The sequence below is a fragment of the Oncorhynchus nerka genome, linkage group LG28, assembly GCF_034236695.1.
Source record: "Oncorhynchus nerka isolate Pitt River linkage group LG28, Oner_Uvic_2.0, whole genome shotgun sequence".
In the NCBI taxonomy this organism is placed as follows: domain Eukaryota; kingdom Metazoa; phylum Chordata; class Actinopteri; order Salmoniformes; family Salmonidae; genus Oncorhynchus; species Oncorhynchus nerka.
This window is the reverse complement of record NC_088423.1, coordinates 71,870,186-71,897,288: the sequence shown is the minus strand read 5'-3', so window position 1 is coordinate 71,897,288 and position 27,103 is coordinate 71,870,186. Positions and strand designations below refer to the sequence as shown.

General features: G+C 50.0%; 1 protein-coding gene across 1 annotated transcript in view; it reads left to right on the top strand.

The window, feature by feature from the left end:
- LOC115112749 (zinc finger homeobox protein 3-like) overlaps positions 1-27,103 on the top strand; it is a 194,628-nt gene that overhangs the window by 50,793 nt on the left and 116,732 nt on the right. Inside the window, 5 exon segments of the mRNA XM_065013077.1 lie at positions 13,968-16,457; positions 16,730-16,976; positions 16,979-17,317; positions 17,609-17,635; positions 21,077-21,579. Coding sequence (XP_064869149.1) covers positions 14,004-16,457; positions 16,730-16,976; positions 16,979-17,317; positions 17,609-17,635; positions 21,077-21,579 — 3,570 coding nt within the window. The 5' untranslated portion in view covers positions 13,968-14,003.

Here is a 27,103-nt window from a genome sequence, read left to right as displayed (position 1 = left end):
GAGTGCGGATGCGACCGCTCGCTCCAACCCGGAAGCGCACACACACACACACACACACACATACACACACACACACACAGAGTGTGAGTAGTGGAGACCTGGCAGCTGTGCTCTCCTCTGCTCTCCTCTGTAACATATTATCTCATCGTATGGGGGATTGAGTAGAGCAGTCCAAAGGCCCGGGGTTAAGATTCAGAGTGCTTTGGTTGTGATCTCTCAGCCTGGTGTTTCCTTTAGTATTCAGATAGCACTCTCCCCAGAGCTAGAGCTTGTTTATCTTGTTAGCCGGCATGCTCTTTCAATGTCAAAACAATGACATCATTAATTAAACGTGTATTAAATGCACCATTTTCAAGGTCCACTAGGCAGTGCTTCTGAGCCACGCACATTCCCCCAGTTTCTGCCCTGCATTTCTTACATGGGGAGTTATGTGAGTAACAGTAGTCAGTACTGTGTGGTATTTTTGTTAGTTTAGTTTTAGTTTTTAGCCGTGCTCCTCCGTGCTGTTCGTAAGTGAGCATGGGTTATCTCTGCTGTGTGGCGTCTCTGGTCACTGATCTGATGCCCATCTCCGTCTGTCGTAATTGTGTGTGTGTGTGTGTGTGTGTGTGTGTGTGTGCACCCGTGTGCGTGCATGTACCCATATGTACATATGAGATAAGTCAACATTGCAAACACCTTAGTTTGCTCACTCAGGCCGCACAATAAAGAAGAACTTCAGCCAAACTGCCTGCACGTACACAGAACAACCACCCCCAGTGAGTGAGTGAGTGAGTGAACGAGGGAGAGGGTGAGTGAGCGAATTAGTGAGCCTGTTTGGTAACAGAACCAACAGTCACCGACCCCCACCTAGAGCAGATAGAGTTAGCCTAGCTAGAGCAGCGCTACAGTTAGCCTAGCTAGAGCAGCGCTACAGTTAGCCTAGCTAGAGCAGCGCTACAGTTAGCCTAGCTAGAGCAGCGCTACAGTTAGCCTAGCTATGGCTTACTCCAACCTGATCCTGTTTCCCTGGGGGCTGTTCCATCATCTGGGTTTGAGTTGATGGACAGCTGTTTATCTGAGCTTGGTGAATGGGGCCAGTTTGTCTCTCTCTCCCTCTGACTTTACTTGGTGTACCTCTGCCAAGGATAACTGCGAGGGTGTGATCTAATTTGTCTGTTTGTTCTAAACATGTTCGTCGTTTCCTTTAATATAGGTGTGTTAGTGTTACTCAAGTCCCTCCTGGCCTGTGAGCAAGAGCCTGTGAGATCCTGGGTGATGAAGGAGGATCTGGGAGACCCTGGGTGGATAAAGTGTGTGTGTGTGTGTGTGTGTGTGTGTGTGTGTGTGTGTGTGTGTGTGTGTGTGTGTGTGTGTGTGTGTGTGTGTGTGTGTGTGTATGAGAGAGGGCGCGAGAAAGCGAGACACACAGTAAGCCTTCAGGCTTCTCCCCATGTCTCCCTCTCCCTGAGAGATGCATCTTTCATTGGTTTGTAGCCCCTGATCCTGCAGCTAATTACTCAGCAATGTAAATTACAGTAGGGCTGAGCTGAGCCCTGGCCCCTACTGGCCCTGTCCATCAGCTTCCTCTCTCCTCTCTTTTCCCCTCCCAGCTCTCCTCCCATCCCTCCACCCTCCCCTGTAGCTCCCAGCTAAACAGAACAAGCCACATCTTAGTATACACCCCTCTTTGAGGGAACCCGGGAATAAATCCCTAGCAGATGATATTTTCTTTACTCTCTCTCTCTCCTTCTCTTTCTCACTCTCCCTCTCTCCATCTGAACTGCTTACTCCCTGCACCGCATGTGAAGTTCAGAGTGAAAACATCTTTGGTTAATATTTAACTGCTAGGTCCTGGGGTAGACTGGTGGAGTGCGGAGAACTAGGCTAGTTGGACACACACACACAAACGAACACACAGCGGCTCAGTGAAGATGTGTGTCTGTTCTCTGAGGAATGTGTGGGTTCTCTTCCAGCCTTTGACCTTCAGACCCCAGGCTGACATGTGACTGAGATTCTTCAGCTCTACAGAGGGCTGCAGGACACACACACAGACACAACACACAAACACAACACACACACACTTGTATCTAGCCTGTCTGAAATAGAAGCTAGTCACTCGGGAGCAGTAGTAAAATCCTGCACTGTGCCCACAGCCCTCCCCAATGAGATAAGACTCAAACCACAAACAAATAAAGAGCATTGAATTGGCTATAGGTGGAGGACCAGTGACTGTTCTAAGATGGTGCTGGGGCTGTAGTTCTCCCTGTGGAGCGTGGGTACTGTAGTGTTTCTCTCCTTCGGCTCGGCTAGCTGCGCTCGGCGGGCCGCCCAGCTGGGAGCCAGATGTGGCAGGCATGTCATGTGGTGCTGGAAGGCAGGAGATAAGAGAGGCAGGGCCCGGTCTCTGGTTCGGGTCTGCTCCGCAGCGGTTCAACTAGATGTTGCGGTCGGTACGATCTGAACTTTGACAGGTTGTGTCATGCTTAATGCCTCACTTCCCAAATACAGCTCAGTAGGGTTGATTTATATCTAACAGGTGCTGCAGTGGGCAGGCAGTGCAGGGAGTGGGATGAGAGGAGCGGTGGAGAGCGAGAGGAGAGGACGGCATGTGGCCATTTCATTAAGGCGGTAGAGCCAAGGGGAACAAGGGCTACAGTGTGTGTATGGAGACGAGGGGCAGGACTCTGCTCTTTCTCAAACACAGCCACAGTCCACGGCCCCTCAGCTTGGCCTGCCTGGCTGGTTGTCACTTCACTCACTGCCTAGATCAAGCCCAATGAATAGAGGGAGGAGGAAGAGGGGACTCACAAACACTTCTCATGCTTCTTACAATATCAGACTGTTTTTCTTCCTGTCTCTCTGTTTCCTCTCTCTATCTCTGTTTCCCTCCCCCTCTCTCTCTCCATTTCCTCCCTCTCGCTCTGCCACCCCCTCTCTCTCTGTACCCCCCCCCCCTGTCCCCTCTGTCTCTCTCTCTCTCTCTCTCTCTCTCTCTCTCTCTCTCTCTCTCTCTCTCTCTCTCTCTCTCTCTCTCTCTCTCTATCTCTCCCCACACAGAGAGGCTGAGGGACTGTGTGTGAATTTCCAGCCCAGGCATCAATCTCTGAGCCCTGGCAGCCATCACAATGCCCGGCTTGTCTGTGAGAGTTGACGTGCCAACAACTTTGATCGTCTTATGTTTTGCAGTGCGGTGTCGGATTTCCCCCCCAGCCGCCTATCAGAGCCCTGTGGTGTCCTCCTCAACCCTTCTCACCCCCCACTGTCTCCCTGCTAGAGGGATCACTACTGAGAGATGCCCTCACTCTCTCCCTCTCTTCCTCCCTCCCAGCTCCAGTAGCAGTCCCAGGGGTCCGTTCTCCTCTGGTCCTGATACATAGATGGATATTACCCCAGGACCAGACCAGAGCAGAGCCCAGGCCGTTAGGACATTAGCCAGATGAGACCGGTCCATTGTTTAGTGTTTTGTTTTATGAGCAGGTCATTCTGTCTCTGCTGTTGGCAGTCAGTTGTTCCCACCCTGGGTATAGTGAGTCAGGTCCCTCAGGAGGTCTGGGGTTCAGTGCTGGCCTGGACTGCAGTGGTCTGCCGGGACTGTCTGTCTTGGAATCTCATCGCTCCTCAGCCATCTTGAACAAAAACCAGCTACATGGTTTGGTTACATTAGGAACGCTTGTGAATGACTTCTGCTTTACTCCTTCAATTGTTTTTGCATAGCTGCAGTTTTCCGCGGAGACTAAAATGTTGTTTGATGTTCTAACACTGAACGCAGAGCGTCGAGGCCCTCTTTCAGCGCCGCCCTCCAGGCCACCTTGTTACACACTTAACAACTTGTTTTCTCTTTGTGTTTTTCTTCCCTCTTCCTCTGTTGACAGTTCCTCACCGCTGCTCTGCTCTGAAGGAATGCGCGTCACCTCTCAAAGTTTAACTTGGCTTCTGTCCTTGTAGACCGTGGGGCAGGTTCTGAACCTTTTCTAACACGGTGATTGCATCAAGATATGATTTATGAGTGTTCTGTGTATAAACCGCCACACTGTTAACGATGACGTGTACCATCTGTAAGTAGACAGGTGCTGAATGCCCTTGACTCCAGAGACATATAGTCCCAATGCACCTTCTCATAGTTCCAACTGCAGTATCCTCCCTCCCCGGACATTCATCATTTAAATGGAACTAGACAAGAAATGGCAGATAGTAGTCGCCCAAAAGTCCCAGTTGAAAATGAAAGGGATCCGGATATGACGACTGTAATTTCAGCTGTCATCTCCTCTTTATTTATGTCTCCAGTGAGAATGAGCCTGGGTAGCCTCACTAGCCTGGGAAGCTGCATAGCTCCATGTAAAAATAGCCTGTCGCTAAGTGTGAGCACGGGTACCTAATTGGAGCTGTAGTCCAGTGTTGAATGAGAATAGCCAGGCATTACGCGCCAGTGGGATCACTAGTGCATCTCTTTAATTCTCCCTGGCAGTCCCAACTCCCACTCCCACTCCTGAGTTATTCTTTCAAAATGGAGCGGCATTTCACATTTCTGGCTAACTCTGGGTCTGTTCTCTCGTCTTTGTTTTCTCCAAATGCCCGGACGTTGAGTGTCCCAACACTCCTCCTTCGCTTCCTTCTATTTAAGCACAGGACACATCATTCCGTTAACTTTATTAACACTCCATAATTCTTTAAAGGAGGGGAAAGCTGCAGAAATGAGTTCTCCCTCAAGGTTTATTGTTTAAAACAAGCACAGCTCTTTCCCAGCATAAGAGCTTCAACTAAGCAGACAGGAATTCAGGCCTCATAAAATAAGTATTTGTGTACCAGAAAGATTTTCGTTTTTTCTTCCCAAATCTTTGTCATTAATGACTTTAGCAAATGTGTAGTGGAGAGTGAATGGAGAGGCTGTCCAGGGTCTTCAAAGGAACCCTGTAATTATTTATCCAGGATATCCCGCTCTAGAATTAGAGGCTGGGTCACCATTGGCTTTCATGCCTTTTTTCTGCAAAGAAATCATTTCCACAGAATGGTTTCACTGGGACACCCTCTAATCCCTACTCTGCTTTCTCTCTCTGTGTGTGTGTGTGTGTGTGTGTGTGTGGCTGTGTTTCTGTACAGCACTTTGAGATATCAGCTGATGTACGAAGGGCTATATAAATACATTTGATTTGATTTGACATGCCATCTAAATGGTTATCTTATCACCCTCCTCAGGTTTAAACTCTTAACAAAATTCTGGTCCTAACCCGAACCCCCAGTCTGTCTGGTGGCACTGCTTCAGCCATTGTCTGCTAGGCCTGGAAGCTCTATGTAACCCTCCAGCTCCCCCCTTCATTGTCCCCCTGATATCCCTAAATACCCCTGTGGGTGGACCAGATCTGGGCTTCCCTGGCCTTCATATAGCTGGCTTATTGTCACAGCTTAACCACTTGTGTCTATGTAATATACTAAAATTTATGAGGCCTTGCCCACTAGTTTTGCTCAAAGCCCCTCAACAGTCCATACGTGTGCGTGTGCGCGCGCGTGTGTGTGTGTGTGTGTGCGTGCGTGCGTGCGTGCGTGTGTGTGTGTGTGTGTACATGGATGTGTTGGCGTGTGTTCCATGCCCCTTCAGGGTGTTCCAGAAAGAGAGTGTGTCCCTTTAAGAATGCTCTTCTGAGAATATTTGTCTAATTCCAGGTGCCAGCGATCCCTGTGTTTTACCAGGTGCAGGCCTGGATCATTACTAAGGTATTTGTTTTCCAGATTACATGGTGCGGCCCAGGATTAGAGGCGCGTTATCCCTGTCCCCCTCTGTCTGTCAGGCCCTGATCCTCAGTGTGGGGCCTGGCTGCCTGTGTCCTGCCTCAGTCACACTGGAGGCTAGGCTAGGCTACACCTGGCTCCTGGTTAGGGATCTGTCACGCCACAGCCCAGAATAACCGACCTCCCAGCCTGGGCCACTGTTGGCTGTAAGGGTGGTGGAGGAGGAAGGACAGGAGCTGTCCCTGTCAACAGAGGCTGGGTATGCAGATCAGACTTTCACCCAGCCGTCCTTAATGGGACGAGAAGTAGTGTGGTAAGGACTTTTCCTTGTCCGCCCCTATCCCCTCAATCCCTGGGGTTTAGGATGGGCTGGACAGGACAGGGGAGCTGGCTGGGAGGCTAGGGGCCTTGGGGGTAGTGGGGGTCAAGAAGTCTAGTCCCAGTCTCCAGTAGCTGGACAGCTGAAGTCCTCTCCAAAACGTTTACCTAGAGCCTTGCGATTATGATAATAAACAGTTTTATCATCAGCCTCCCAATCAATAATGTGGCTTCTTAAGGTTTAATATTTCAATAGTATTGATCATCTTAACAACTGTGTTTGCGGTTGGCTTGCCTCTACTGCAGGCCTGCAGGAAAAATGTGTGTGTCTGTGTGTGTGTGTGGGGGGGGGGTGAGCAAGCAGTTTTTCTTTACAATACAGTTTTTCTGCAGCTATGACTGTTTAGCATGTATAGACACCCTCAGACCAGCGTCTCACCTCATAGAACAACTATGTGGGATCTTCTCTCGTTCCATTCAGTCCTGCTCTATACATGGCTGCCTATCATTTACAAGCATCTAAACGCCTATAACACTAAAACAGTCCTGCGCTTCTCGCGGTCAGTCCTCTTTCCCCCCTTTCCACCCTCATCCTGTTGCAACCAAATGAAATGGACTGAGTGAAAACAGAGAAGTTGAAGGCTCCAAAAGCCCTGTAGTTAGCACATTTAACTTCCATCCTCTCTGGAGAGAAGGCCTGCTTCCCTCATATTTAAACAGGGGGAGATTTGATAATTAGTGAAAATGAATAAAAGGCCTGGCAGACTTTGATCAGCAACATCTCCCCGTTCCCCTGCTGACCTTTGACCTTTGGTTGGAAAGGTGAGTGGGTCTGTGAGTGGGGAGTGGAGGAAGCTTGGACTATGGAGTTGTCTTATCTCTCTCGCTCTCTCTCTCTGGGAGTCTCTTCTAAGCTGATCTTCCCAGGAATAGGTAGGAATGGGTAGTCATGGCACTAATCAATCAGACGACAGTCTGATTGATTAGTGCCAGACTAACCTTTCCACTGGGCTCTGGAATGCCCCCTGTGTCCCTGTGCATTTCACACTCAGCCCTGTGAGAAAATGTTCACAGCATGCTATGCAATAGGAGTACCTTTTATACAAGACCATCACTAATCAGTCAACTTAGCCTGCTTGTCTGTCTGTCTGAACTGGGGCAGAGAGGGTGGACGTGTAATTAACTGATCAGCCAGGTATTTGTGAGCCTCTGTTAGCAGGTAAAGGAGGGCCCACACACGCACGCACACACACACGCACGCGCGCACGCACGCACGCACGCACACACACACACACACACACGCTCCTCCTCCTGCTAACTCAGGACCCCCCTGCTGTGTTGTGGCGCATGCTGTGCCTGCTCTGTGCACCAGATTGCCTGGGGGCCAACGTAGGTTTTTGCGGTGTGAGCATGATCGCCCATCTCTGATTATACATCCATAACTTTATCCCAGAGATAATTTATGCATTTACTGAACACAAAGCTTTATCTAAACGAACCACTGGGGACAGCGCATGGAAATAACACAGCGCCGACATCCACTATGGTTTGTTCAAAAGAAAGATAGCTCGCGGCTGCAGTAACGAGGTTATTTTTGTAGTTATTAAAACAGTGTCTTCTCTGTTTCATTTTCTACCTGACACTTTGCAGAAACTCGCATTCTCCTCCCTAATCTGGAGTCCAAGGTCACAGATCAATTAAAGACGACTGTGATTGCATACAATGTTAAAACAGAAGAGTGGCTTTTGTGCAAACGAATCGCTTAACAAAAAGAACACAGCGAGGAAAACCAATGTCTAACAGTATGCATTTTTAATCTGAATGTATTCAGTCTGCTCCCCCTCTCCCTCTCTGTGGTGTGAGTGAGGTTTCTCTCGTTTGTACTCCCAGTCTGCCACAGCTCAACGGCCCCCCCATGCTGTCTGCTAATTGGCGGGAGACTGGGAGCTTCCTGCTGTGCGTTCGCTGCTTCCCTTCACTTTGCCACCCCACCAGCTCTTTCTCCACAACTGAGTAATTAACCCACAGCTAATGAACTACTTCTAATTACACACCACACTGTTTCCATCGCACCCTCCAAAAGTGAGGAGACTCTCTGCCGCCACGTTCCAATCCATTCTGGAAGGCTTTGAACCTACCTGCTCTCTGATTGGTGAGGTTGTTCAGACTGTCAGGAGCTATATCACAGCCCTGCCACTTTGTTCAAATCAGTTCACCTCTGTTGTGCAACACGGAATGGATTAAGAGAATCTGATGATGTTGCGTAAACGATAACAGCATTTTCAAGGTTCTATTTCAAGTCCATGAACAAAGGAGGCAATTGATACTACAAAATCAATTTGCTCATACTTTCTCTGGCCAAAGAAAAGCAGTGTAAGAGCTGAATGGCATTAATGCTGTAATACAGAATGGCCTGCAGTATACCAGTACACCTCCAGGGTGCTTTACTGTGCCATATAGCAGTAGAGCAGGGCCATTTTTGGCCCAATATTCATCTCATTCCAGAATTTTGGCAGGAAATGTTTTGTAACTGCAGTGATGCATGCTGGGAATTGTAGTTTGGCCCACATCCTCTCCTCAGAGCCTGGGACCTGAAGGTGTAGTGGTTGTGGCATGACAGATGCAGCATGCCTCAGATAGCCCTGCTATCAGCTGCTTAATGTACAGTACTCCCAGCCACACTACACTGACCCCCCTCACACATCACTATACTCCCCTCTCTCCTACCCAGTCAGAGCCCTAGCCTCAGCCTCGGTCTTGACATAGCCACGGCTATTTCTGTTCCACAGACTGATAGCTCCAACTGCAGATCATTGATTTTACGGGAAGCCCTGTTTACAGACTGAGTGCCATCGACCTGAGGTGACTTTTTGCCTCCTGAAGTAGGAGCAGCACTGGAGCATCCTTGTGTCTGTGTTATACAAAGACAAACACTGGCCTGATTTGAAACACTTTGATGTACTGTGTTAGGAATTATACTTAATTAGCATTGTAACATATTTTGTTAATTGTGTAAAAACTAATTGGCCTAGATGTTAGTACTGTATATAGTAGAGAAAATTGGTCTGGGGGTGATAGGGACAGCCGGTGTAAGGCCGAGGCGGCGAGGAGGAGAGAAGCAGCCTGTGCCTCAATGTAGTCCCTTACGAAGATCCCACCATCTAAGGCTTAGGGATAAGGGTAATACAGGGGCCTTATGTTGGGCATTACCATGGACTTAAGGCAAAGAGTGAGATGTATGCATACATTTCATTGTTGATTAACTGGGGCAAGCCTTGGAGAAGAGCCCCTGTTCATTCTGCCTGAGGACTACAATGGTTCCCCCATCGATAAGCACGTCCCCTGTGCAACATCAAAGGCCCTCCCTGATTTATCAATAAGAAGCCTTCCTTCCCACATTTTCCTTTAACTTGCTTAGCATTTACACCATTGATTTTCCAATAAGCACCCATACCCTGCGGTGGCTGGCCAGGCCGAGGCTCTGTGAGATGGCTCAGACTCACACAGACAGCCCTCCTGAAGGACAATGGGAGATGGGGGGGTAGTGGCTTTTTGGGGGGTTCATGGGGTGAATGAAGGGGGGGGGGCTATTTCTATTTTTCAAGGTCTCCCCTCAGCTAGAAAGCCTGTGGTCTAGGTGTAAATGGAGGGGGGGTAAGGTGGGGTTCAGGTCCAAGCCCGATGGGGGTGTTCTCAGCTGGGGCTGGGCCAGAGTTAATTCCCCAGGAGACCCTGGTTCTCCCTGGTCCTCTGGAGGCCTGGCCCCCAGGCAGGTGATTGTGCATGCTTATAATCAGATGGATCCTTAGCCTTTAATTCCTCCCTGGCTTGGCCGTTAAATCCCACATAATGAAAGGGCCCATAAATAAAAACTTATCTCATTTTCCATCCCTGCAAAATGACAAACAGATCCACTCTCTGACAGGGTTCATTAGGACCTGGGCCCTTTCAATAGGCTCAACCTTATCTGCTCTGTTAAGGTGCGGGAGGAGAACATAATGCTTTTTATGCCTCTAAGTCAGAGACAGGAGAAAAGAAGGTCTGGCATTTGACTTCTGTAGAAGAGGTGTGAGGATTGGTGGGAGGACTGCCCCCTATGGCCAGGCCCTGTGTAGTGTGTATGGACATGCTCCCTCCCTTTCTCCCAGAGTCCAGGAATCCATGCTTTTCTTCCCTCTGATTATCTCTTATTGTGAGTTGAGGCTTGTTTTGGCTGCTTATTGTTTGTCTCTCAGCCCAGTGGGCCCAGTGAGGGAGGGAGAGAGAGACAGAGAGAGTGAGAGGGGGGGGTGGGGGGAGAAAACACAAGTGCAGGGTTGGAAAGCACAGGCCATGGCAGGAATCCTGTTGTTTTCCTTTAGCAGCAGCTCAGATACCAGTATGCAAAGGAAAAGTCCAAGTCATTTGCATAGTACAGTACCTAACCTTGGGCTTTAATGTTAACATACTGCAGGCAGTACTACCTTTACTGGCATGATTCATCCGTTTAATGTGTGTTTATTACAGCACAGAGACACTTTGCCCCATACTTCCCTCTTTGCCCTTCCAGCGCTCCTGTCAGTCTGTCCATCTCCCTCATTTAGTGCCTTTGAAAGATTCAAGCTTTTCCTGCTCTAAACAGGTGTCGCTTAGCGAGCAGACCTCCTGAAGACAAACAGAGAGATAGCTTTGTATCAGCCGGCCCATCTGCGACTCTCCGACTCCAGACAATCCCATTGCACATCAGTAACCACCACAGGTTATTGAATTAGACCATCTTGATTTTAAAGGGCAATCCTGTTTTCTAGTAAGCAGTGGACACGCTGAGCTGGCTCAGGCCTCCATCACTGGCCAGGGGTCATCCTCCTCTCCTCTCCCACTCTAATTGCTTTAGACACATTACAAGGACGTGATGCTAATAGATGCATAGTGCACACACATATAGTTATACAGTAGCCACATGCTAGCACCGCTGTTTAAACTCCAGGAGCCATAAAGGGATATTGGACAAAGAACTGGAGAAATGTAGTGAATGAGGGATGTAAAAGTAGTAGTTTAGGCTGGTGTGCTGTGTGTTTTTCCACCCCACCCCTCTGTGGGCTAGCTAGACGCCCCATGTAGCAGGCAGTGATGTGGGCACAGTGTTCGGGGCATGGTCAGGACAGGCAGTGATGTGGGCACAGTGTTCGGGGCATGGTCAGGACAGGCAGTGATGTGGGCACAGTGTTCATGGGGCATGGTCAGGACAGGCAGTGATGTGGGCACAGTGTTCGGGGCATGGTCAGGACAGGCAGTGATGTGGGCACAGTGTTCGGGGCATGGTCAGGACAGGCAGTGATGTGGGCACAGTGTTCGGGGCATGGTCAGGACAGACAGTGATGTGGGCACAGTGTTCGGGGCATGGTCAGGACAGGCAGTGATGTGGGCACAGTGTTCGGGGCATGGTCAGGACAGGCAGTGATGTGGGCACAGTGTTCGGGGCATGGTCAGGACAGACAGTGATGTGGGCACAGTGTTCGGGGCATGGTCAGGACAGACAGTGATGTGGGCACAGTGTTCGGGGCATGGTCAGGACAGGCAGTGATGTGGGCACAGTGTTCGGGGCATGGTCAGGACAGGCAGTGATGTGGGCACAGTGTTCGGGGCATGGTCAGGACAGGCAGTGATGTGGGCACAGTGTTCGGGGCATGGTCAGGACAGGCAGTGATGTGGGCACAGTGTTCGGGGCATGGTCAGGACAGGCAGTGGAATCTGGAGGAGGAGCTGATGGAACAACAGATTACAGGAAAAGGTGTGAAGGAGATCCATGTTCAGACAGGATGGGTGCTCATCCCATTGCTACTTCTTCTCATTAGACAAATCACCCACAGGAAAGTTTGTTCCTTTTTTTGTAGTTAGCTGCAAAATATGATCCAGGTGTCCTTTGTTTAATGAATGAATTAGTTATTTTATTTTTCTGTTAGGCATGGATTTTTTTGACTAAAAAAATTAATTCGCTGTGGTTTCGTTTACCTCAGTCCATTTGGTTGAAATGTCGGCAGAGCGCCTAGTGTTCTCTTATTAATGGAGCAGATAGTAAATGCAGACTGACCTGGTTACTATCCCCTCTCTCAATATAGCAGCCAGCTACAAATCATGTCTGTCTGGATCAAGTAATCCTCTTAATAAGCCTACTATCTTTCATTCTGAATGCAAAGCAACAGAGAGGTCATCAGTGTGGCTCTGTCTGTGTGGAGTACAAACAATGAGAGCAGGTGGACATGGGCTGACACCAAATGGTTGCCTACCTTCACTGTTTTCAGTGGAAGATCCTGCAACTACTACACCCGCCTTGTCTTCATTACGCTCAGATAATGCAGTTAAACATACAATATCGGGCTTCTTATCAAACCAATTATGTGCATTAATTACACCTGATTAGAATTCACTCCTCCAGTCAGGGCAGACGGTCATAATTAGCAAATCCAGTCAAAATACGAAGGTGCATGCTAAAAGACTCGCCCTGTTGTTTGAGTAGCATAAGTGCATATAGAGTGGGGGGGTATTTTCTATCAGACATGAATGAAGAGCGAGGCAGACATGATCAATCTCTCCAGTGTGGGCCAGCCCTCTCTAGTTAATATGATAGGGGGTGGGGGTAGAGCCACACTGTCTGATCACAGCTACAATTTGCATCCCTAAGTAAGTAAATAAGTAAATAAATCAAGTGGCGGCAGAGAATGTGCTAATCAGCCGGGCCATGGCGGCTGGGCTGAGCATGCTGCCGGGAAACTTTGCTCATGTAATATTCAGTACTGGCTGGGTTAAAGGGCAGGCCAGAGTTATTGGTTTCAGCCCGGTCGCCCCCCTTTAATCAATGCTGCCTGCATCCCTTTAATACAATTATTAGCTCAGCAGTATCTCGCGCTATCATTTTATCTCCTCGCCACTCTAAATTGCGGCCTGTGTATTGCTGGGCCACTGGTGCTCAGGGCATGGCCAGCTCCTGAAAGCACAGCTCCCATTTATTCTTTCAGAAGCAGAGGATGGCTGGAGTGTTTGAAACCAGGCTGACCGAGGAGGTGGATGCCAGACCTAAACACAGCTGCATTTCAGACCCAACCCAGATGGTGTATTTTGGGCTTTACTGAAAACATTGCCTTTTTTCCTCTCCTCCTCTTTGAGAGAGTGTGTATGTGAGGACACAAGTAATTACCTGCGTTGCATACTGCGTTGTGTGCACTCAACGAGAGAGAGGAGTGGGTGATGTGTTTTTCTATGCATGATTTCTCTTATTTCAGTAGGAAGGGAGAGGGCTGTAAAATGGCTGTGAAGTTATCAGCAGTACCCTTCACTTTTTCTCTAGTTATGTAAATGTATCATGTCCTGATGGGTGGTTTCTCTGTGTCTAATTATCGCACAGTGAATCTATTTTATCCATTAAGTTAGGCCTGTTTCTCTCTCTTTCTGACTGGAAGTTAATTAAAAACGGATGTAGGATTTGGAGAATGTAAGATTAGGGGTGTTGTTTGGAAGGTGAAGATAAAAGATGGTAACTTCCTGATATGGCAGGAAGATGAATCGTGGGACGACTTATTAGTGCTCGTCTCAGGTATTGTGTTTAAGTACCTAATCTAACATAATGAGCACTCTGTCATTTACCTAATTAGATCTCACACTTTTGGCTCTCACCCGATGCACTATACATTAAATGTGTTCTTCTCGCCTGGGTTCTATAGATAGATGTTCCTTTGATGAAGGTGCTTTTTATCCCCACTTACGTGATGAGAGCATTAGGGGAGGGGAAAATATGGAAGTACTTAGGATGAGAACAATGCTATGGGTTATGTTTATGAAAGGAGTTTATACAATCTTAAGAAGAGAGACTGTATATGTGTCCTTGTTGATAACCATGGTCCTTTCATATATGCATTACCATTAGTCTCTTACCAATCTCTCTCTCTCTTCTCTCTCTGTGTCTTCAGGCCTGGATGCGATGAACACCTCATGTAGGCATCAGCATGGACAGCTGTGAGTCTCCCGTGGTTTCTGGGACAGACGATGGGCTCGGCTCCTCCACCACCTCCCAGCAACAGCAGCAGCAGCATTACCCTCTGCAGACCTGGAACGATCACTCTAACTCGCAGGTCCCTCCCAGCAGCCAGCCCTCTTCCCTGGAGCCCCTGTCTCTCTCTGCACCCTACCCCTCTGTGAGAGAGCCACAGCAGCAGCAGCATCCAACCCGGACCCCACCCCTGGCCCACAGCGACAGCTCCGCCTCAGGCCAGCTGCACCCCAGAAGAGAGGAGCTCAACGAGGAGCAGGAGGGAGTGAGCTGCAGAGAGGAAGAAGAAGAATTGGAGGACTTGGATGAGATGGAGATCGACAGCTGTTTCCCAAGTCTGCAGCCCTTCCCCGGAGTACCCATAGCTCCTGGAGGAGGGGGCATGCCCACGCTGCTACGCCAGCAGCCCAACCGACGAAGGGGTGTGGCGGAGAGCGGGAGTGAGGAAGGAGAGGAGGAGGAAGAAGAGGAGAACAGTGATGTGGAGAACCTGGCTGGAGAGATAGTCTACCAGCCGGATGGCTCAGCCTACATTGTTGAAAGTCTCAGCCAGCTGATCCAAAGTGGAGGGGGTGCAGTGCCCGGCCTGCTCCCCACAAACTCTCTCCCCGTGGCGGGGAAGCCGGGGGAACCTGCTGGGACCTCATCCTCAGTATACCCTCAGATCATCAACACGTTCCACATAGCCTCGTCGTTCGGGAAGTGGTTTGGTTCCTCAGACCAAGGTTTCCCCAATACCTCCACCCTGGCAGGCCTCAGTCCTGTCCTGCACAGTTTCCGCGTCTTCGATGTGCGGCACAAAAGCAACAAGGATTACCTGAACAGCGACGGGTCTGCCAAGAAGTCCTGCGTATCCAAAGATGTTCCCAACAACGTGGATTTCTCCAAATTTGATGGGCTGGCCCTCTATGGCAAGGGAAAGCCCATCCTCATGTGTTTTCTCTGCAAACTGTCCTTCGGCTACCCGCGGTCTTTCGCTACTCATGCCGTCCACGACCACCGCATGACCCTGTGTGAGGACGAGAGGCGGCTGCTGGGGGACAATAAGGCGTCTGCCATCATCCAGGGCATCGGGAAGGACAAAGAACCCCTCATCAGCTTCCTGGAACCAAAAAACAAGAGCTTTCCTATGCCGGCACCCTCCACCATGGTCCCCATGAACTCTGGCCAGAGCTTCTACGGCACGTTCAGTGGGATCCACCTGGAGGCAGGGAGCAGCAGTGGGGGCAGCGAGGCCCTCCTGAATAAAGACTTTGACTCCTCTGGCCTCCAGCAGCAGCAAGGCTCCCTCCTCTCTCTGGGGGGGCTGGGCAACCCCAAAGCACCTGCTCTTACCTCAACCCCAGGCCCTGCCAAAGACTCCAACACCCTGCCCAAGCAGGGAGGGAGAACAGAGGGGCCTGCTGGGAAAGAGGGGATCCGCAGACGGGAGCACAGGGACAAGGAGGGGCGAGAAGGCAAGGTACGTTTTGCTAGCCAGGAGGGGGGCTCGGAGGAAGAGGAGGAACTGTTATTAGAGGAAGAGGAAGACGAGGTGGAGGAAGAAGGAACTGCGCTGGCCTGTGTTGGTAACAGTAGCAGTGGCGGTGGAGAAGTGGGGAAACCGGCTGTATCAAACCAAAGCATTTCCAAATCTCCTTTATTAATACCTAGTAGCGCTCTCCAGCCTACTGCCTGCCCATCTGCAGCCAGCCCCACGCTCAACAGCAAAGCCCCAGCTTCCACTTCTTCTTCCTCTGTCAGGGAAGAGGGCTCGGCGGCAGACGGAGGAGGGAGGGCCTCGGAGCTCCCTCTGAGCTTTAACTGCCAGGGGCCCACTGTCCCCATGGTGATGGCAGCTGCAGCCAGCAGAGGGAGCGAGGACGTCGCCGCGGGCACCTCCTCACCTCTGGCCTCCAACTCTGCCGCCGACGAAAGTGCCAATCGAGATAGTGCCACAGCTCCTGAACCAAATGATTGCCCGGCAGAGGGAGAGGAGGACAGCGGAGCCCTTCTGCACCATCACCACCTACACCATCACCACCACCACCTCCACCCCTCAGCCCACACCCACTCTCACCCACACCCCCACCCAGGGGGGTCCTGTGAAATGGGCGGTGGCGGTGAGTGCCCTCAGAACCACGGGCCTGGAGGAAGTGGGGTGGAATGCCCCAAATGCGACACCGTCCTGGGCTCCTCGCGGTCCCTGGGCGGACACATGACCATGATGCACTCGCGCAACTCATGCAAGACACTCAAGTGTCCCAAGTGCAACTGGCATTACAAGTACCAGCAGACCCTGGAGGCCCACATGAAGGAGAAGCACCCAGACTCCGGTGGCTCCTGTGTGTACTGCAGCAGTGGCCAGAGCCACCCGCGTCTGGCCCGTGGAGAGAGCTACACCTGCGGATACAAGCCCTTCCGCTGCGAGGTCAGTACTTCAACCTAGTCAGTTGAAGATCCAACCTAGTCAGTTGAAGTACTGACCTCAGCTTAATGACTAGTATACTGACAGGTGGTAGGACTTTGAATAGAACTTTAGCACAATGTGAAATATGTTGATATGTTGACATGTTGACTGATATGACATATCAATCAACATGTCATGATATGATTTATATTTCATGGACTATAAGTTAGAGGCAACAAAGATTTCCACTTTACAACATGAGCAAAAATGAACGTCCTCTCTCTATTTTCTAGGTGTGTAACTACTCGACCACCACCAAGGGCAACCTGAGCATCCATATGCAGTCGGACAAGCATCTGAACAACATGCAGACCCTGCAGAACGGAGGCTCCATCCCCTCCGCCGAGCAGCAGGTGTTTGGCCAGCACCCTGGAGGGGTCGGAGTGGTGACCGTGCCCTCTGTGACCCAGGCCAGCACCCACCACCCGCCACACCACCACCACCCCACCCAGTCCTCCACCCACCTGGCGGGGCCCTGCGGTTCCCCTCGCCCACCAAGCCAAAAAGCAAGCCCACGTGGCGCTGCGAAGTGTGCGACTACGAGACCAACGTGGCGCGGAACCTGCGCATCCACATGACCAGCGAGAAGCACATGCACAACATGATGCTGCTGCAACAAAATGTGACCCAGATGCAGCATGGTCGGCTGGGCCTGGGGGCCATGCCCTCTCCCTCCGAGGCCGAGCTCTACCAGTACTACCTGACCCAGAACATGAGCCTGCCCCCAGGCCTCAAGATGGACCCGGCTGGAGCTGAGGCCCAGTTCCTGCTGGGAGGCTTCCACCTGGACCCCAACATGGCCGCCTTGGCCCCCCAACTAGGTGAGCTCGCTCAGTCTGCCTCTGCAACAGTGGAACAGTGGGAGCCATTCTGGCTCTTCCCTCAGTACTGACTCAGGTCACCACAGAGAAGGCAGACTGCAGTTCAGTACGAGTTCACAAGGGGTGGGATCGCTCTCACTGCTACCAGCTGTTTATTTTTAACCATGAAATACACAGTTATAAACAGTATGTGTCTAAATGGAAGATTAGCTTTGATTTAAAAAATGCTTAACTTTTTAACCCATTTAGACATAGGCTAATTGTGTTAATTTATTTACTGAATGTGTGTAGCGTGGCCAGTAAATGAATGCATGAATGGTAAGTCATTTTATATTTACATTCAATGATTTTTAGTTTTAGTGATGAATATAGAATATAAAAAAATCCCCATGAGAAACAGCAGAGCAGCCATTTCTCTGAACCAACATGCATGCAAAGGGTTAACCAGGGAACACATTAGCCCTCCCTCCCTCTCACACACACTCTATACACACAATCCTATCTTTCATGTTGGCAGCGGTCTCTTTCTTTCTGTTTCTGTTGCCCGAAGGTACACCTGGCCTACTGAACTTAACATCATTCGCCCTCTTTCCAAGCAAAGAGCCCCATTGAGATAAAAGAGGGGAGGTGAAACAACGGCAGTGTATAAAACACAATATTTCTAGAGGGTGGACCTGACTCACAACAGTCCCTTTCTGACTTAGTGTAACAGACGACTTGTTAGTTGTTACCATATGACCGTTTCTCTCTCACCAATGTGCTGGAGCGGAATCGATATCTTCCCCGTAAAAGAGGGGATCCTCTCCAGGCTGTGGCCTTGGTATTAGGATAGTGTTTCACTCCGGCTCGGCTGAGAAGAGTGGACCTTTAGACCCAAGGCTAGTGAAGCTATCGGTGGAGCTTCAGTTAGGGACTTTTTGGGTTGATTTTAGAGAAAGCGGCCCCTGGTTAAAAAACGACCCAAGCCATTAGAGTTATGAAAGCTTTTCTGTCTCCATCAGTTATTAAGCAGTGTAGGTAGAACTTCTCTGAACGTTCCTTAATAGCCTCAAATATGTCCCCCAAACTCACACATCCACACTTCACTTCACTTCATTACACACGTAGGAGTTTAGTTTACATTTCCTGTCCATGTCACTCTATCTGGGTCACACTGACTGGGAAAGTCCCATGTGATACCTTGTTTCCCTCACAATAGGCAGTGTGAGAGAGGGAGGGAGGGAGAGAGAGCAGCTCAGTGAGCCTTCCTCTTGTTCGCCCATGTCCTCCAGGCCTCCGCTCCTCTGAACATCAGCGTTTTCATGCCATTATTTCCAAACTGCCACTGAACTCCGCCACTGGAGCTCTCTTTTTTTCCCCCAACGTTGTAATTGCAGCTATAAATTTTATCTTGGTCAAAGAAGGGAGGAGTAGAGGGCCCAGTATGGGTAATTCAGCGGCATAGCTGAGTGTTTGGCGTGCCAGTTACAACCCCACAGTTTGTACAGACTTGTCTCCAACTGTCGCCGGTTCAAAGACACGAACAAGAATTGATTGCTGTGACTAATTTTGTATCCCCTCTCTTGCCATCTGGTTCATTTTCCTGTGAGGGAACGTTTAATAAGCATGTTACAGGGAGGCAATGATGAGGCATTACTCTCAGCCCTAAAACCACCACAGTGTCATCCCGAGCCACACACATTTTGATTGACTGTACACACTGATACTCTCCATCACACACACGTCATATCTCTGTCTGTGCAGCTCGAGGACAGATAGTATCCGTCTGTACCTCCCCCCCTTTAGTGCTCTTTTCCACTGTGTATTTCTGACTTTTGAGGACATTGTTAGACAGAGAGGGAGATGACAAATCCTGACCTCACATGATCTCACCCTCTTGATAATCCTTATCCTCAGGACTGAGCTGCTGCAGATACAGAGAGGGGGGGGGGGGGCTTAGTTATTGTGTGCTCTACTTTGTTGTCCAATATACTGCCTGAATGCTGCAGCATCTAGGTAGAGCTCTCTGAAAATCCAGCCAAGCTGGTCCACCACTAATCTTTTGGAAGTTCCACCAAGCCCTGTAGAGACACGTTAATATATTTACAGCCTGGACTTGGACTCTGCTTATGTCAAAGACTAGAGTTTCCAAGATTTCCCAATGATGTGTGTTTATCTCAAGCCTTTTAATGTTTTTTGAAAGTGAAAATATTTCCACCGCGTCCTGCCTCCCTTTCCCTAAACATTGATACGGACTGACAACGTCTCAGTCAAAATATTCTAGGTTATATTTAACAGAGGCCTGCTTACATCTAAAACACATGTAGGGACCGCAGGCTGAACCTATTCTCACACAGCCGTGAAGGCAGAGGTAATCACTGTGTCTGTGTCGGAGCATGGAGTCTACAGTGGAAAAGAGTGTGAGGGCCGCACAGGAATGAGAGAATAAGGATGAGGAATGGAGAGGAAGAGATAGAGATAGGGGTAGTAACTAGTGAGGTGACAGAGAGAGAGAGAGAGAGAGAGAGAGAGAGAGAGAGAGAGAGAGAGAGAAGGGGGCCCTGGCTGGAGAGGTGGATCTGTGAGTGATTTCAGAGGGCTTCACAGAGGTCTCCCTTTCCCGGCTATAAAAACTCAGGTAATGGAGAAAAGTCAGAGAGCAGGCTGCATACTGCAGCAATAAATAAAAAGAGGCTGCTGGAATTAATTTAGTGTAAAGCCAGGCAGGGTCAGCCGGTGCGCTCAGTCTGGGCAGTGATAGATTAAAGATCAGCCCCAGCCACTCTTACCTCATTTCTACCGCCTTTTATTTTTTTCCCCTCCTCCTCTTCAGACTGTAGATATGGTTGTTTCTGTTGTTGGATCTGGATGCGTTGTTTTTTTACTTCCCCCTCTTCGCTCAGTACCGAGTAGGATTCATCTGGTAGGTGTCTGTATCGATTTAGCAGCTATGCGGAGTCGAAAGAGGCAGGAGAATCCTATAGAGAAAAGTGGATTTTTTGTATTATTATTCTGTGGACAAGGGCACTGGATTTGATTTACAGTAATGTATGCTTGGGAACTCTTTAGTTCTCTTGTAATGATAGAATAACTTTCTTTTTCTGCGGAGCTCACGGCCTCTGGAGTTGATTTAGTGCCGGGCCGTGAAAGTGCACCAGTCCAAACAGGACAACGTGTATATCCTTACTCTGGCAGTGCAACGTTTCTGCACCCTGCGAAAAAGTCCAGACTTTCTTTCTCTCAGCTCAAAGGAAGGATAATCTTGATTTAATCAAATTAGGTACATAAATACACACATGCACATTATCCTCAGAGGGGTATTGGAACTAGAGAGCAAATCCACTTTGACTGCAGAGGCAAACATGGCTCTTTGTTGAAAGTTGAACCGTACACCTTTCACTTTTCCTAGGACATTTTCCCATGCTGAGGGAGGCTCAAAGAACTGAGAGCCCCTTTGGAAAACCCCATGCTTCCACCCCTCTAAGAAACTCTAAATAACTCCTGATGTCCAGAAAAGTACATGCAACACAAAGTGAAATAGATTGATAGCTAGATAGGAGTAATCCCTGAAAGCTGTACTTAGAATTCAATGTTTGTGAAATTTGAAAATAACCAACTGATCGTGTGCGTGTAACCAACTAAGCACTTTCTCTCTCTCTCTCTCTCTCTCTCTCTCTCTCTCTCTCTCTCTCTCTCTCTCTCTCTCTCACACACACACACAATATTTCTCTCTCTCTTCCCCCCTCTCCCTCTTTCTCTCTTTCTGTCCCCGGTGCTCAGTAGGTGGGGAGATCCCCATGGACATGCGGCTGGGCAGCGTTGGTGGTCAGTTGGTGTCTGAGGAGCTGATGACCCTGGGGGAGAGCTTGTCGCAGACCAGTGACCCCTCCCTCAAGCTGTTCCAGTGTGCCGTGTGCAACCGCTTCACCACCGACAACCTGGACGTGCTGGGCATGCACATGGGTGCTGAGCGCAGCCTGCCCGAGGAGGAGTGGCGCGCCGTGGTGGGCGACTCGCACCAGTGCAAGCTGTGCCGTTACACCACACAGCTGAAGGCCAACTTCCAGCTGCACTGCAAGACCGACAAGCATGTGCAGAAGTACCAGCTGGTGGCCCACATCAAGGAGGGGGGTAAGGGCAACGAGTGGCGCCTGAAGTGCGTGGCCATCGGCAACCCGGTGCACCTGAAGTGCAACGCCTGCGACTACTACACGAACAGCCTGGAGAAGCTACGCATGCATACCATCAACTCCCGCCACGAGGCCAGCCTCAAGCTGTACAAGGTACGTGCTTCACCTTCACCTCTCATCCCTCCTTTCACCCTACCGTTCTCCCCTTCCACCGTTCATCCCTCTTCTCTTCTTCCTTCCTAACGTTACATTCCTCCACGGTACTCCACTGCAGACCTCTGGATTCTGCTCCGCTGCTAGTCTCTTCCACCGGTCATGAATGATGGCCCTGTTGTCTAACCCTTCTGTTCACAGGGCCCATACAGAGGGGGGGGAGGCTAGAACATAGCAGGTGGATCCGGGTAAGGAGGATAAGGGGTGAAATCACTAGGAGAGGGATGAAGAAGTGTGAGGAGACAGAGGTTTGGTGTTAACACTCCTCGGAGCGGGAAAGGCAGAATTGTTCTCGACAGCCGTATTGATTTTCTCTGGACTTGGAGCTTCACCTTCTCCTCTAATCATTCCATAATAGCCAATGGATGAACACTCTCTGAACAAATGGCCATAAATCTAACAGGCCTGATTCCACTTAGGCACCTATCCTGTGTGTCTGCGGCTAGACTAGGGCTACTCTGTGTTTAACCCAACCTGGCATGGCTATATAGACGGCTAACACAATCACACACACACACTAAGACGTAAACAAACACATACCGGTCACCCACGCATTCACACACCCACACAACTGTAGCTCATCACACTGCTCTGTCCCCAAACACACTGTGCCTTTATTTACACAAAGACTCCACTCCATTCTCAAGTGTTAGGCTATTGGAAAGTAAATGGGCAAAACAAACAATATATTCTATTGGTTTTATACAAGCTTAACTCTTATTTTCTGTCTTTTTGCAGTATAACTGCTCTTGGCAAATAGTGTAATATAGGAGGGGGGGGAAATGAGGAGACATTATTGTGTTTTTAATCACATTAAGAAAGCTAGGGTAAAATATACCAATTGAAAACCCTCTCCAAACACCTGTCTCTCTGGCCCTAGTGAAAGCCCCCTGCTTTATGAATGGTTCCTGGGATCCACTGATGTTTTTATTTCAGGTTTCCTGTCTGAAAGGTCTTTGTAGTGAGAGATCCTACAGTTTTATTTTACCTTTATTTTACTAGGCAAGTCAGTTAAGAACAAATTCTTATTTTCAATGACGGCCTAGGAACAGTGGGTTAACTGCCTGTTCAGGGGAAGAACGACAGATTTGTACCTTGTCAGCTCGGGGATTTGAACTTGCAACCTTTCGGTTACTAGTCCAACGCTCTAACGCTCTAACCACTAGGCTACCCTGCCGCCCAGTAACAGATACCAAAATTAAAATCAACACTTAGAGGGAGGTGTGAGGCACTGCTCCCAGGTTGACCATTAGGAGGGCCGGAGGGAGCAGGCCTTGTTGACGCTTGGTCAGGGTAGGGGCCCGGCCGGCGTCCCAGCAGCCTCTGGGCCTGTAGAGAGACAGAGAGCAGGGCTATAGAGTAGCAGGACTGGAGCAGTGTCTCCACCACTCATGCCCAGACATGTAGCCAGGATATTTACAAATACCACACTGATTAAAATATGTAACACAATCTGTAGGACACGTTGGGCCTGGCCTGTGGAGGCAGAGAGGCTGAGAGGGGCCTCCTAGTGCCCCAGGCTGGGTTCATCCTCACGGGGCAGGGGTAACCCTGGGTGTTCTCTGTGCCACTGAGACAGACGGGGCACTCTGCTCACACTTGACCGAAATAGATGGGCCCTGACATCCTGCATATCCTCCCCACACCTGAGGTGGAAACGAATGTTTTGTCTGTAAGGAGAGTGAAGAGTTTATATTACATTGTCTATCTGTCTGCCTTCCACTTTATCATGTGCCAAAATGGTGCTTTACTGTAGAAAGTTGACATACTGTATGTGGTAATACGACTGGATTAAATATGTACAACACATCCTAGCATGATCGTTTTCCACCACTTAAGCCTCTTAAGATGGCTCCATACTTCTTAAAGCCAATTGATCTCCAGACAAAGGGAAGTATCTGCCCAGGAATGACCTGAGCTCTCACCCCCAGAACACAGAGCCCGGCTGGCTCTCACGAAGCAGGCAGCTCCCATCACTCCAGACATGTGTAGTGGCGAAAAAAAGATGTTCACAACTTGACAAGAATTATTACTGCATTTCACAACCCACAAATGTGATTAGTGGATGATAAGTACATGGTTCTGAGGCCTAGCTCACTGCATCACAGGTTGGCTCCCCACTTGACAATGTCACAGCCTTTGTGACGTGTTGGATTTCCAGTCCTTGTAGGCTGACAACCAGCCAGGCAGGCAGAACACCACAGCACAGCAGGCCCTTGAGCTCAGCCACAGCCTCAGCCTTCGGCTCAGCCTGGCAGATTATGCAAGGATGAAGAAAGGGAAAAAAGGAAAATAATTTCTTCTTCCCAAAAGAAATGTGATGCGAATAGCAGCATTTTTTAAACCTTTTTGGGGAGAAAATAAATCATCAAGTCAGCATAAACAGGCTGTAAGATGTGGGAGATCCTTGGGACACTTCAAAACTGGTTTGCATTAAACAGGCCCTTTGTGTCCACGGCTCCGTATAAATTGGAGCCTGTAATTACTGAAATTAAAAAGTAAGGTTTAAACTGAGGGCTAAACTGGATGGGATAATTTGAGAGTCTGTGGTATGTGGCCCATATTAGGGCTTTCTAAAAATACCCCCCCCCACCACCCCACGTATTGGAATGTTCCGAAAGCCCACGGAAAACTTGAGAGAGGCGTCCTCACCGCATGGACCACCACGCAGTGGGGGTGATGCTGCAGCCTCTTCCTGACTCCCTTGTGCTGGGTTTGGAGACACTCAAACTGGAGCATCACTTTGGCTGCAGTTGACACACCCCTGACACACCCCTCTGAACTTTCACCTTCCCTTCACGTCTCCCCACTCACTGTCGGCTTTGTAGTGGCGGTAGTGATGTCATGATGGTCACCCATAAGCTCAAGCAGATGGCCCTACACTACAATATGCAGGTCACCCCAAAGTTAAGCTCTATTTATTGGAACCTTCAGCTTCCCCACTCTCCCTAGAGACACTCTGGCCTGGAGAAATCCACCTTCTACTCCTGATTTACAGTTATTCACAGTTACCTTATGGTAGTAGTAGTAACACATCCCTCCTCGCACAGGTTTATTAAACGTTCCCAGCAGGCCTCAGGTGCTTGTCTGTAGGATGCGTAAGAGTGGAGGGGAGAGGAGGCTGGGCTCCTCTCCCAGCTCTCTCCCAGTCCCAGGCCTGAGCTGCTGTACTCTGCCTCACTCTGCTTCTGCCCACACAGGATGGGTGGAGCCTGGGCCGGCCAGGCCTCTGCTTCCATGCAGGAGTTTGGGGAAAGGGGAGGAGCATGGAGGGCTAGCTGGCTACCTTCCTTGTCTCGGGGGCCGGTGCGATCTGCGGTAATTGAGATTGATTGGATGTTATTTTTCCTCTTGCAAATGTAGTCCATTAGCTTGGCACATGCATAATCAGTTTAGAGCGCAGTTAGCTGAATGTAATCATGTTCCTCGGTGTCTGCTCGCACAAAATCCACTCCAGATGCCGCTTGGCCGCGGAAAGAGAGGAAGAAAGTGCCGTCACTATCACATGGGGAATCTTTAACCAAGAAAGCCCCGACACCCCTCCCTCTGTCCTGGCCCTGCTCTATTAAACACACAACTGTACAAACTCTCCCATAGACACACACACAACTGTACAAACTCTCCCATACACACACAGACTGTGTACGGCGACTGCCTACCTTACCCCCGAAAACAGACCTTCGGAGCAGATCACATGTTCTCAAGTCTTAGCTGCTGAGACTAACGCATTGCTGACTGGGACCCAAGCCTGGCCCACTAACCAGAGCAAAGCATCTGTATCTTGGACGCCTCTCCTCTCCTTATTTTCCCCTCCAGTGCGATCCAACTGGATAACTGAGCGGTTAGGAAAGAACATGTCTGAAAAGTATAATAGGAGCAAAATGTGTGTAATGTAAATGAAGGGATTAGCTGCTACATGGAAATGCATTAAGGTGTTTCAGTGAGGATCCTACTCAGCACAGGCACTCTGCTCCTGTGCCCCAGACTACACACTGACCTGCCCCATTAATGATCATAATTATCAGGATTGATTCCAAATTCTCCTGACCATCAGAGGAGAGGGGAAACCATCATCATCGTAACGAATAAGTAATGGTTTCACTCCAGAAAGGATTGTTTTTTATTATCAAATAAAAGTGGAGAGAGTAATTTGGAGTTAAAGTCACAGGGGAGCATTTAATCGCTGTTGGGATCCAATCCGTCATGGCTCTTTCATCTGCCAGCCGATCAGCCCAACCTCAGCCCTGTCAGGAGACAGACGGACACTCACCACCACCACCAGACAGACAGACAGACACTCACCACCACCACCAGACAGCAGTTAGAGGAGGGGAGGGGGGGACAGACAGACAGACACTCACCACCACCACCAGACAGCAGTTAGAGGAGGGGAGGGGGGGACAGACAGACACTCACCACCACCACCACCAGGCAGCAGTTAGAGGAGGGGAGGGGGAGGACAGACAGACACTCACCACCACCACCAGACAGACAGACACACTCACCACCACCACCAGACAGCAGTTAGAGGAGGGGAGGGGGAGGGGACAGACAGACACTCACCACCACCACCAGACAGACAGACAGACACTCACCACCACCACCAGACAGCAGTTAGAGGAGGGGAGGGGGAGGGGGAGGGGACAGACAGACACTCACCACCACCACCAGACAGACAGACAGACACTCACCACCACCACCACCAGACAGCAGTTAGAGGAGGGGAGGGGGAGGGGACAGACAGACAGACACTCACCACCACCACCAGACAGCAGTTAGAGGAGGGGAGGGGGGGACAGACCAACAGACACTCACCACCACCACCACCAGACAGCAGTTAGGGGAGGGGACGGACAGACAGACAGACAGACAGACAGACAGACAGACAGACAGACAGACAGACAGACAGACAGACAGACAGACAGACAGACACTCACCACCACCACCAGACAGCAGTTAGAGGAGGGGGGGGGGACAGACAGACAGACAGACAGACAGACAGACAGACAGACAGACAGACAGACAGACAGACAGACAGACAGACACTCACCACCACCAGACAGCAGTTAGAGGAGGGGAGGGGGGGACGGACAGACAGACAGACACTCACCTCCACCACCAGACAGCAGTTAGAGGAGGGGAGGGGGGGACAGACAGACACTCACCACCACCACCACCACCAGGCAGCAGTTAGAGGAGGGGAGGGGGAGGACAGACAGACACTCACCACCACCACCAGACAGACAGACACTCACCACCACCACCAGACAGCAGTTAGAGGAGGGGAGGGGGTGGGGACAGACAGACACTCACCACCACCACCAGACAGCAGTTAGAGGAGGGGAGGGGGGGACAGACAGACAGACACTCACCACCACCACCAGACAGCAGTTAGGGGAGGGGAGGGGACGGACAGACAGACAGACAGACACTCACCACCACCACCAGACAGCAGTTAGAGGAG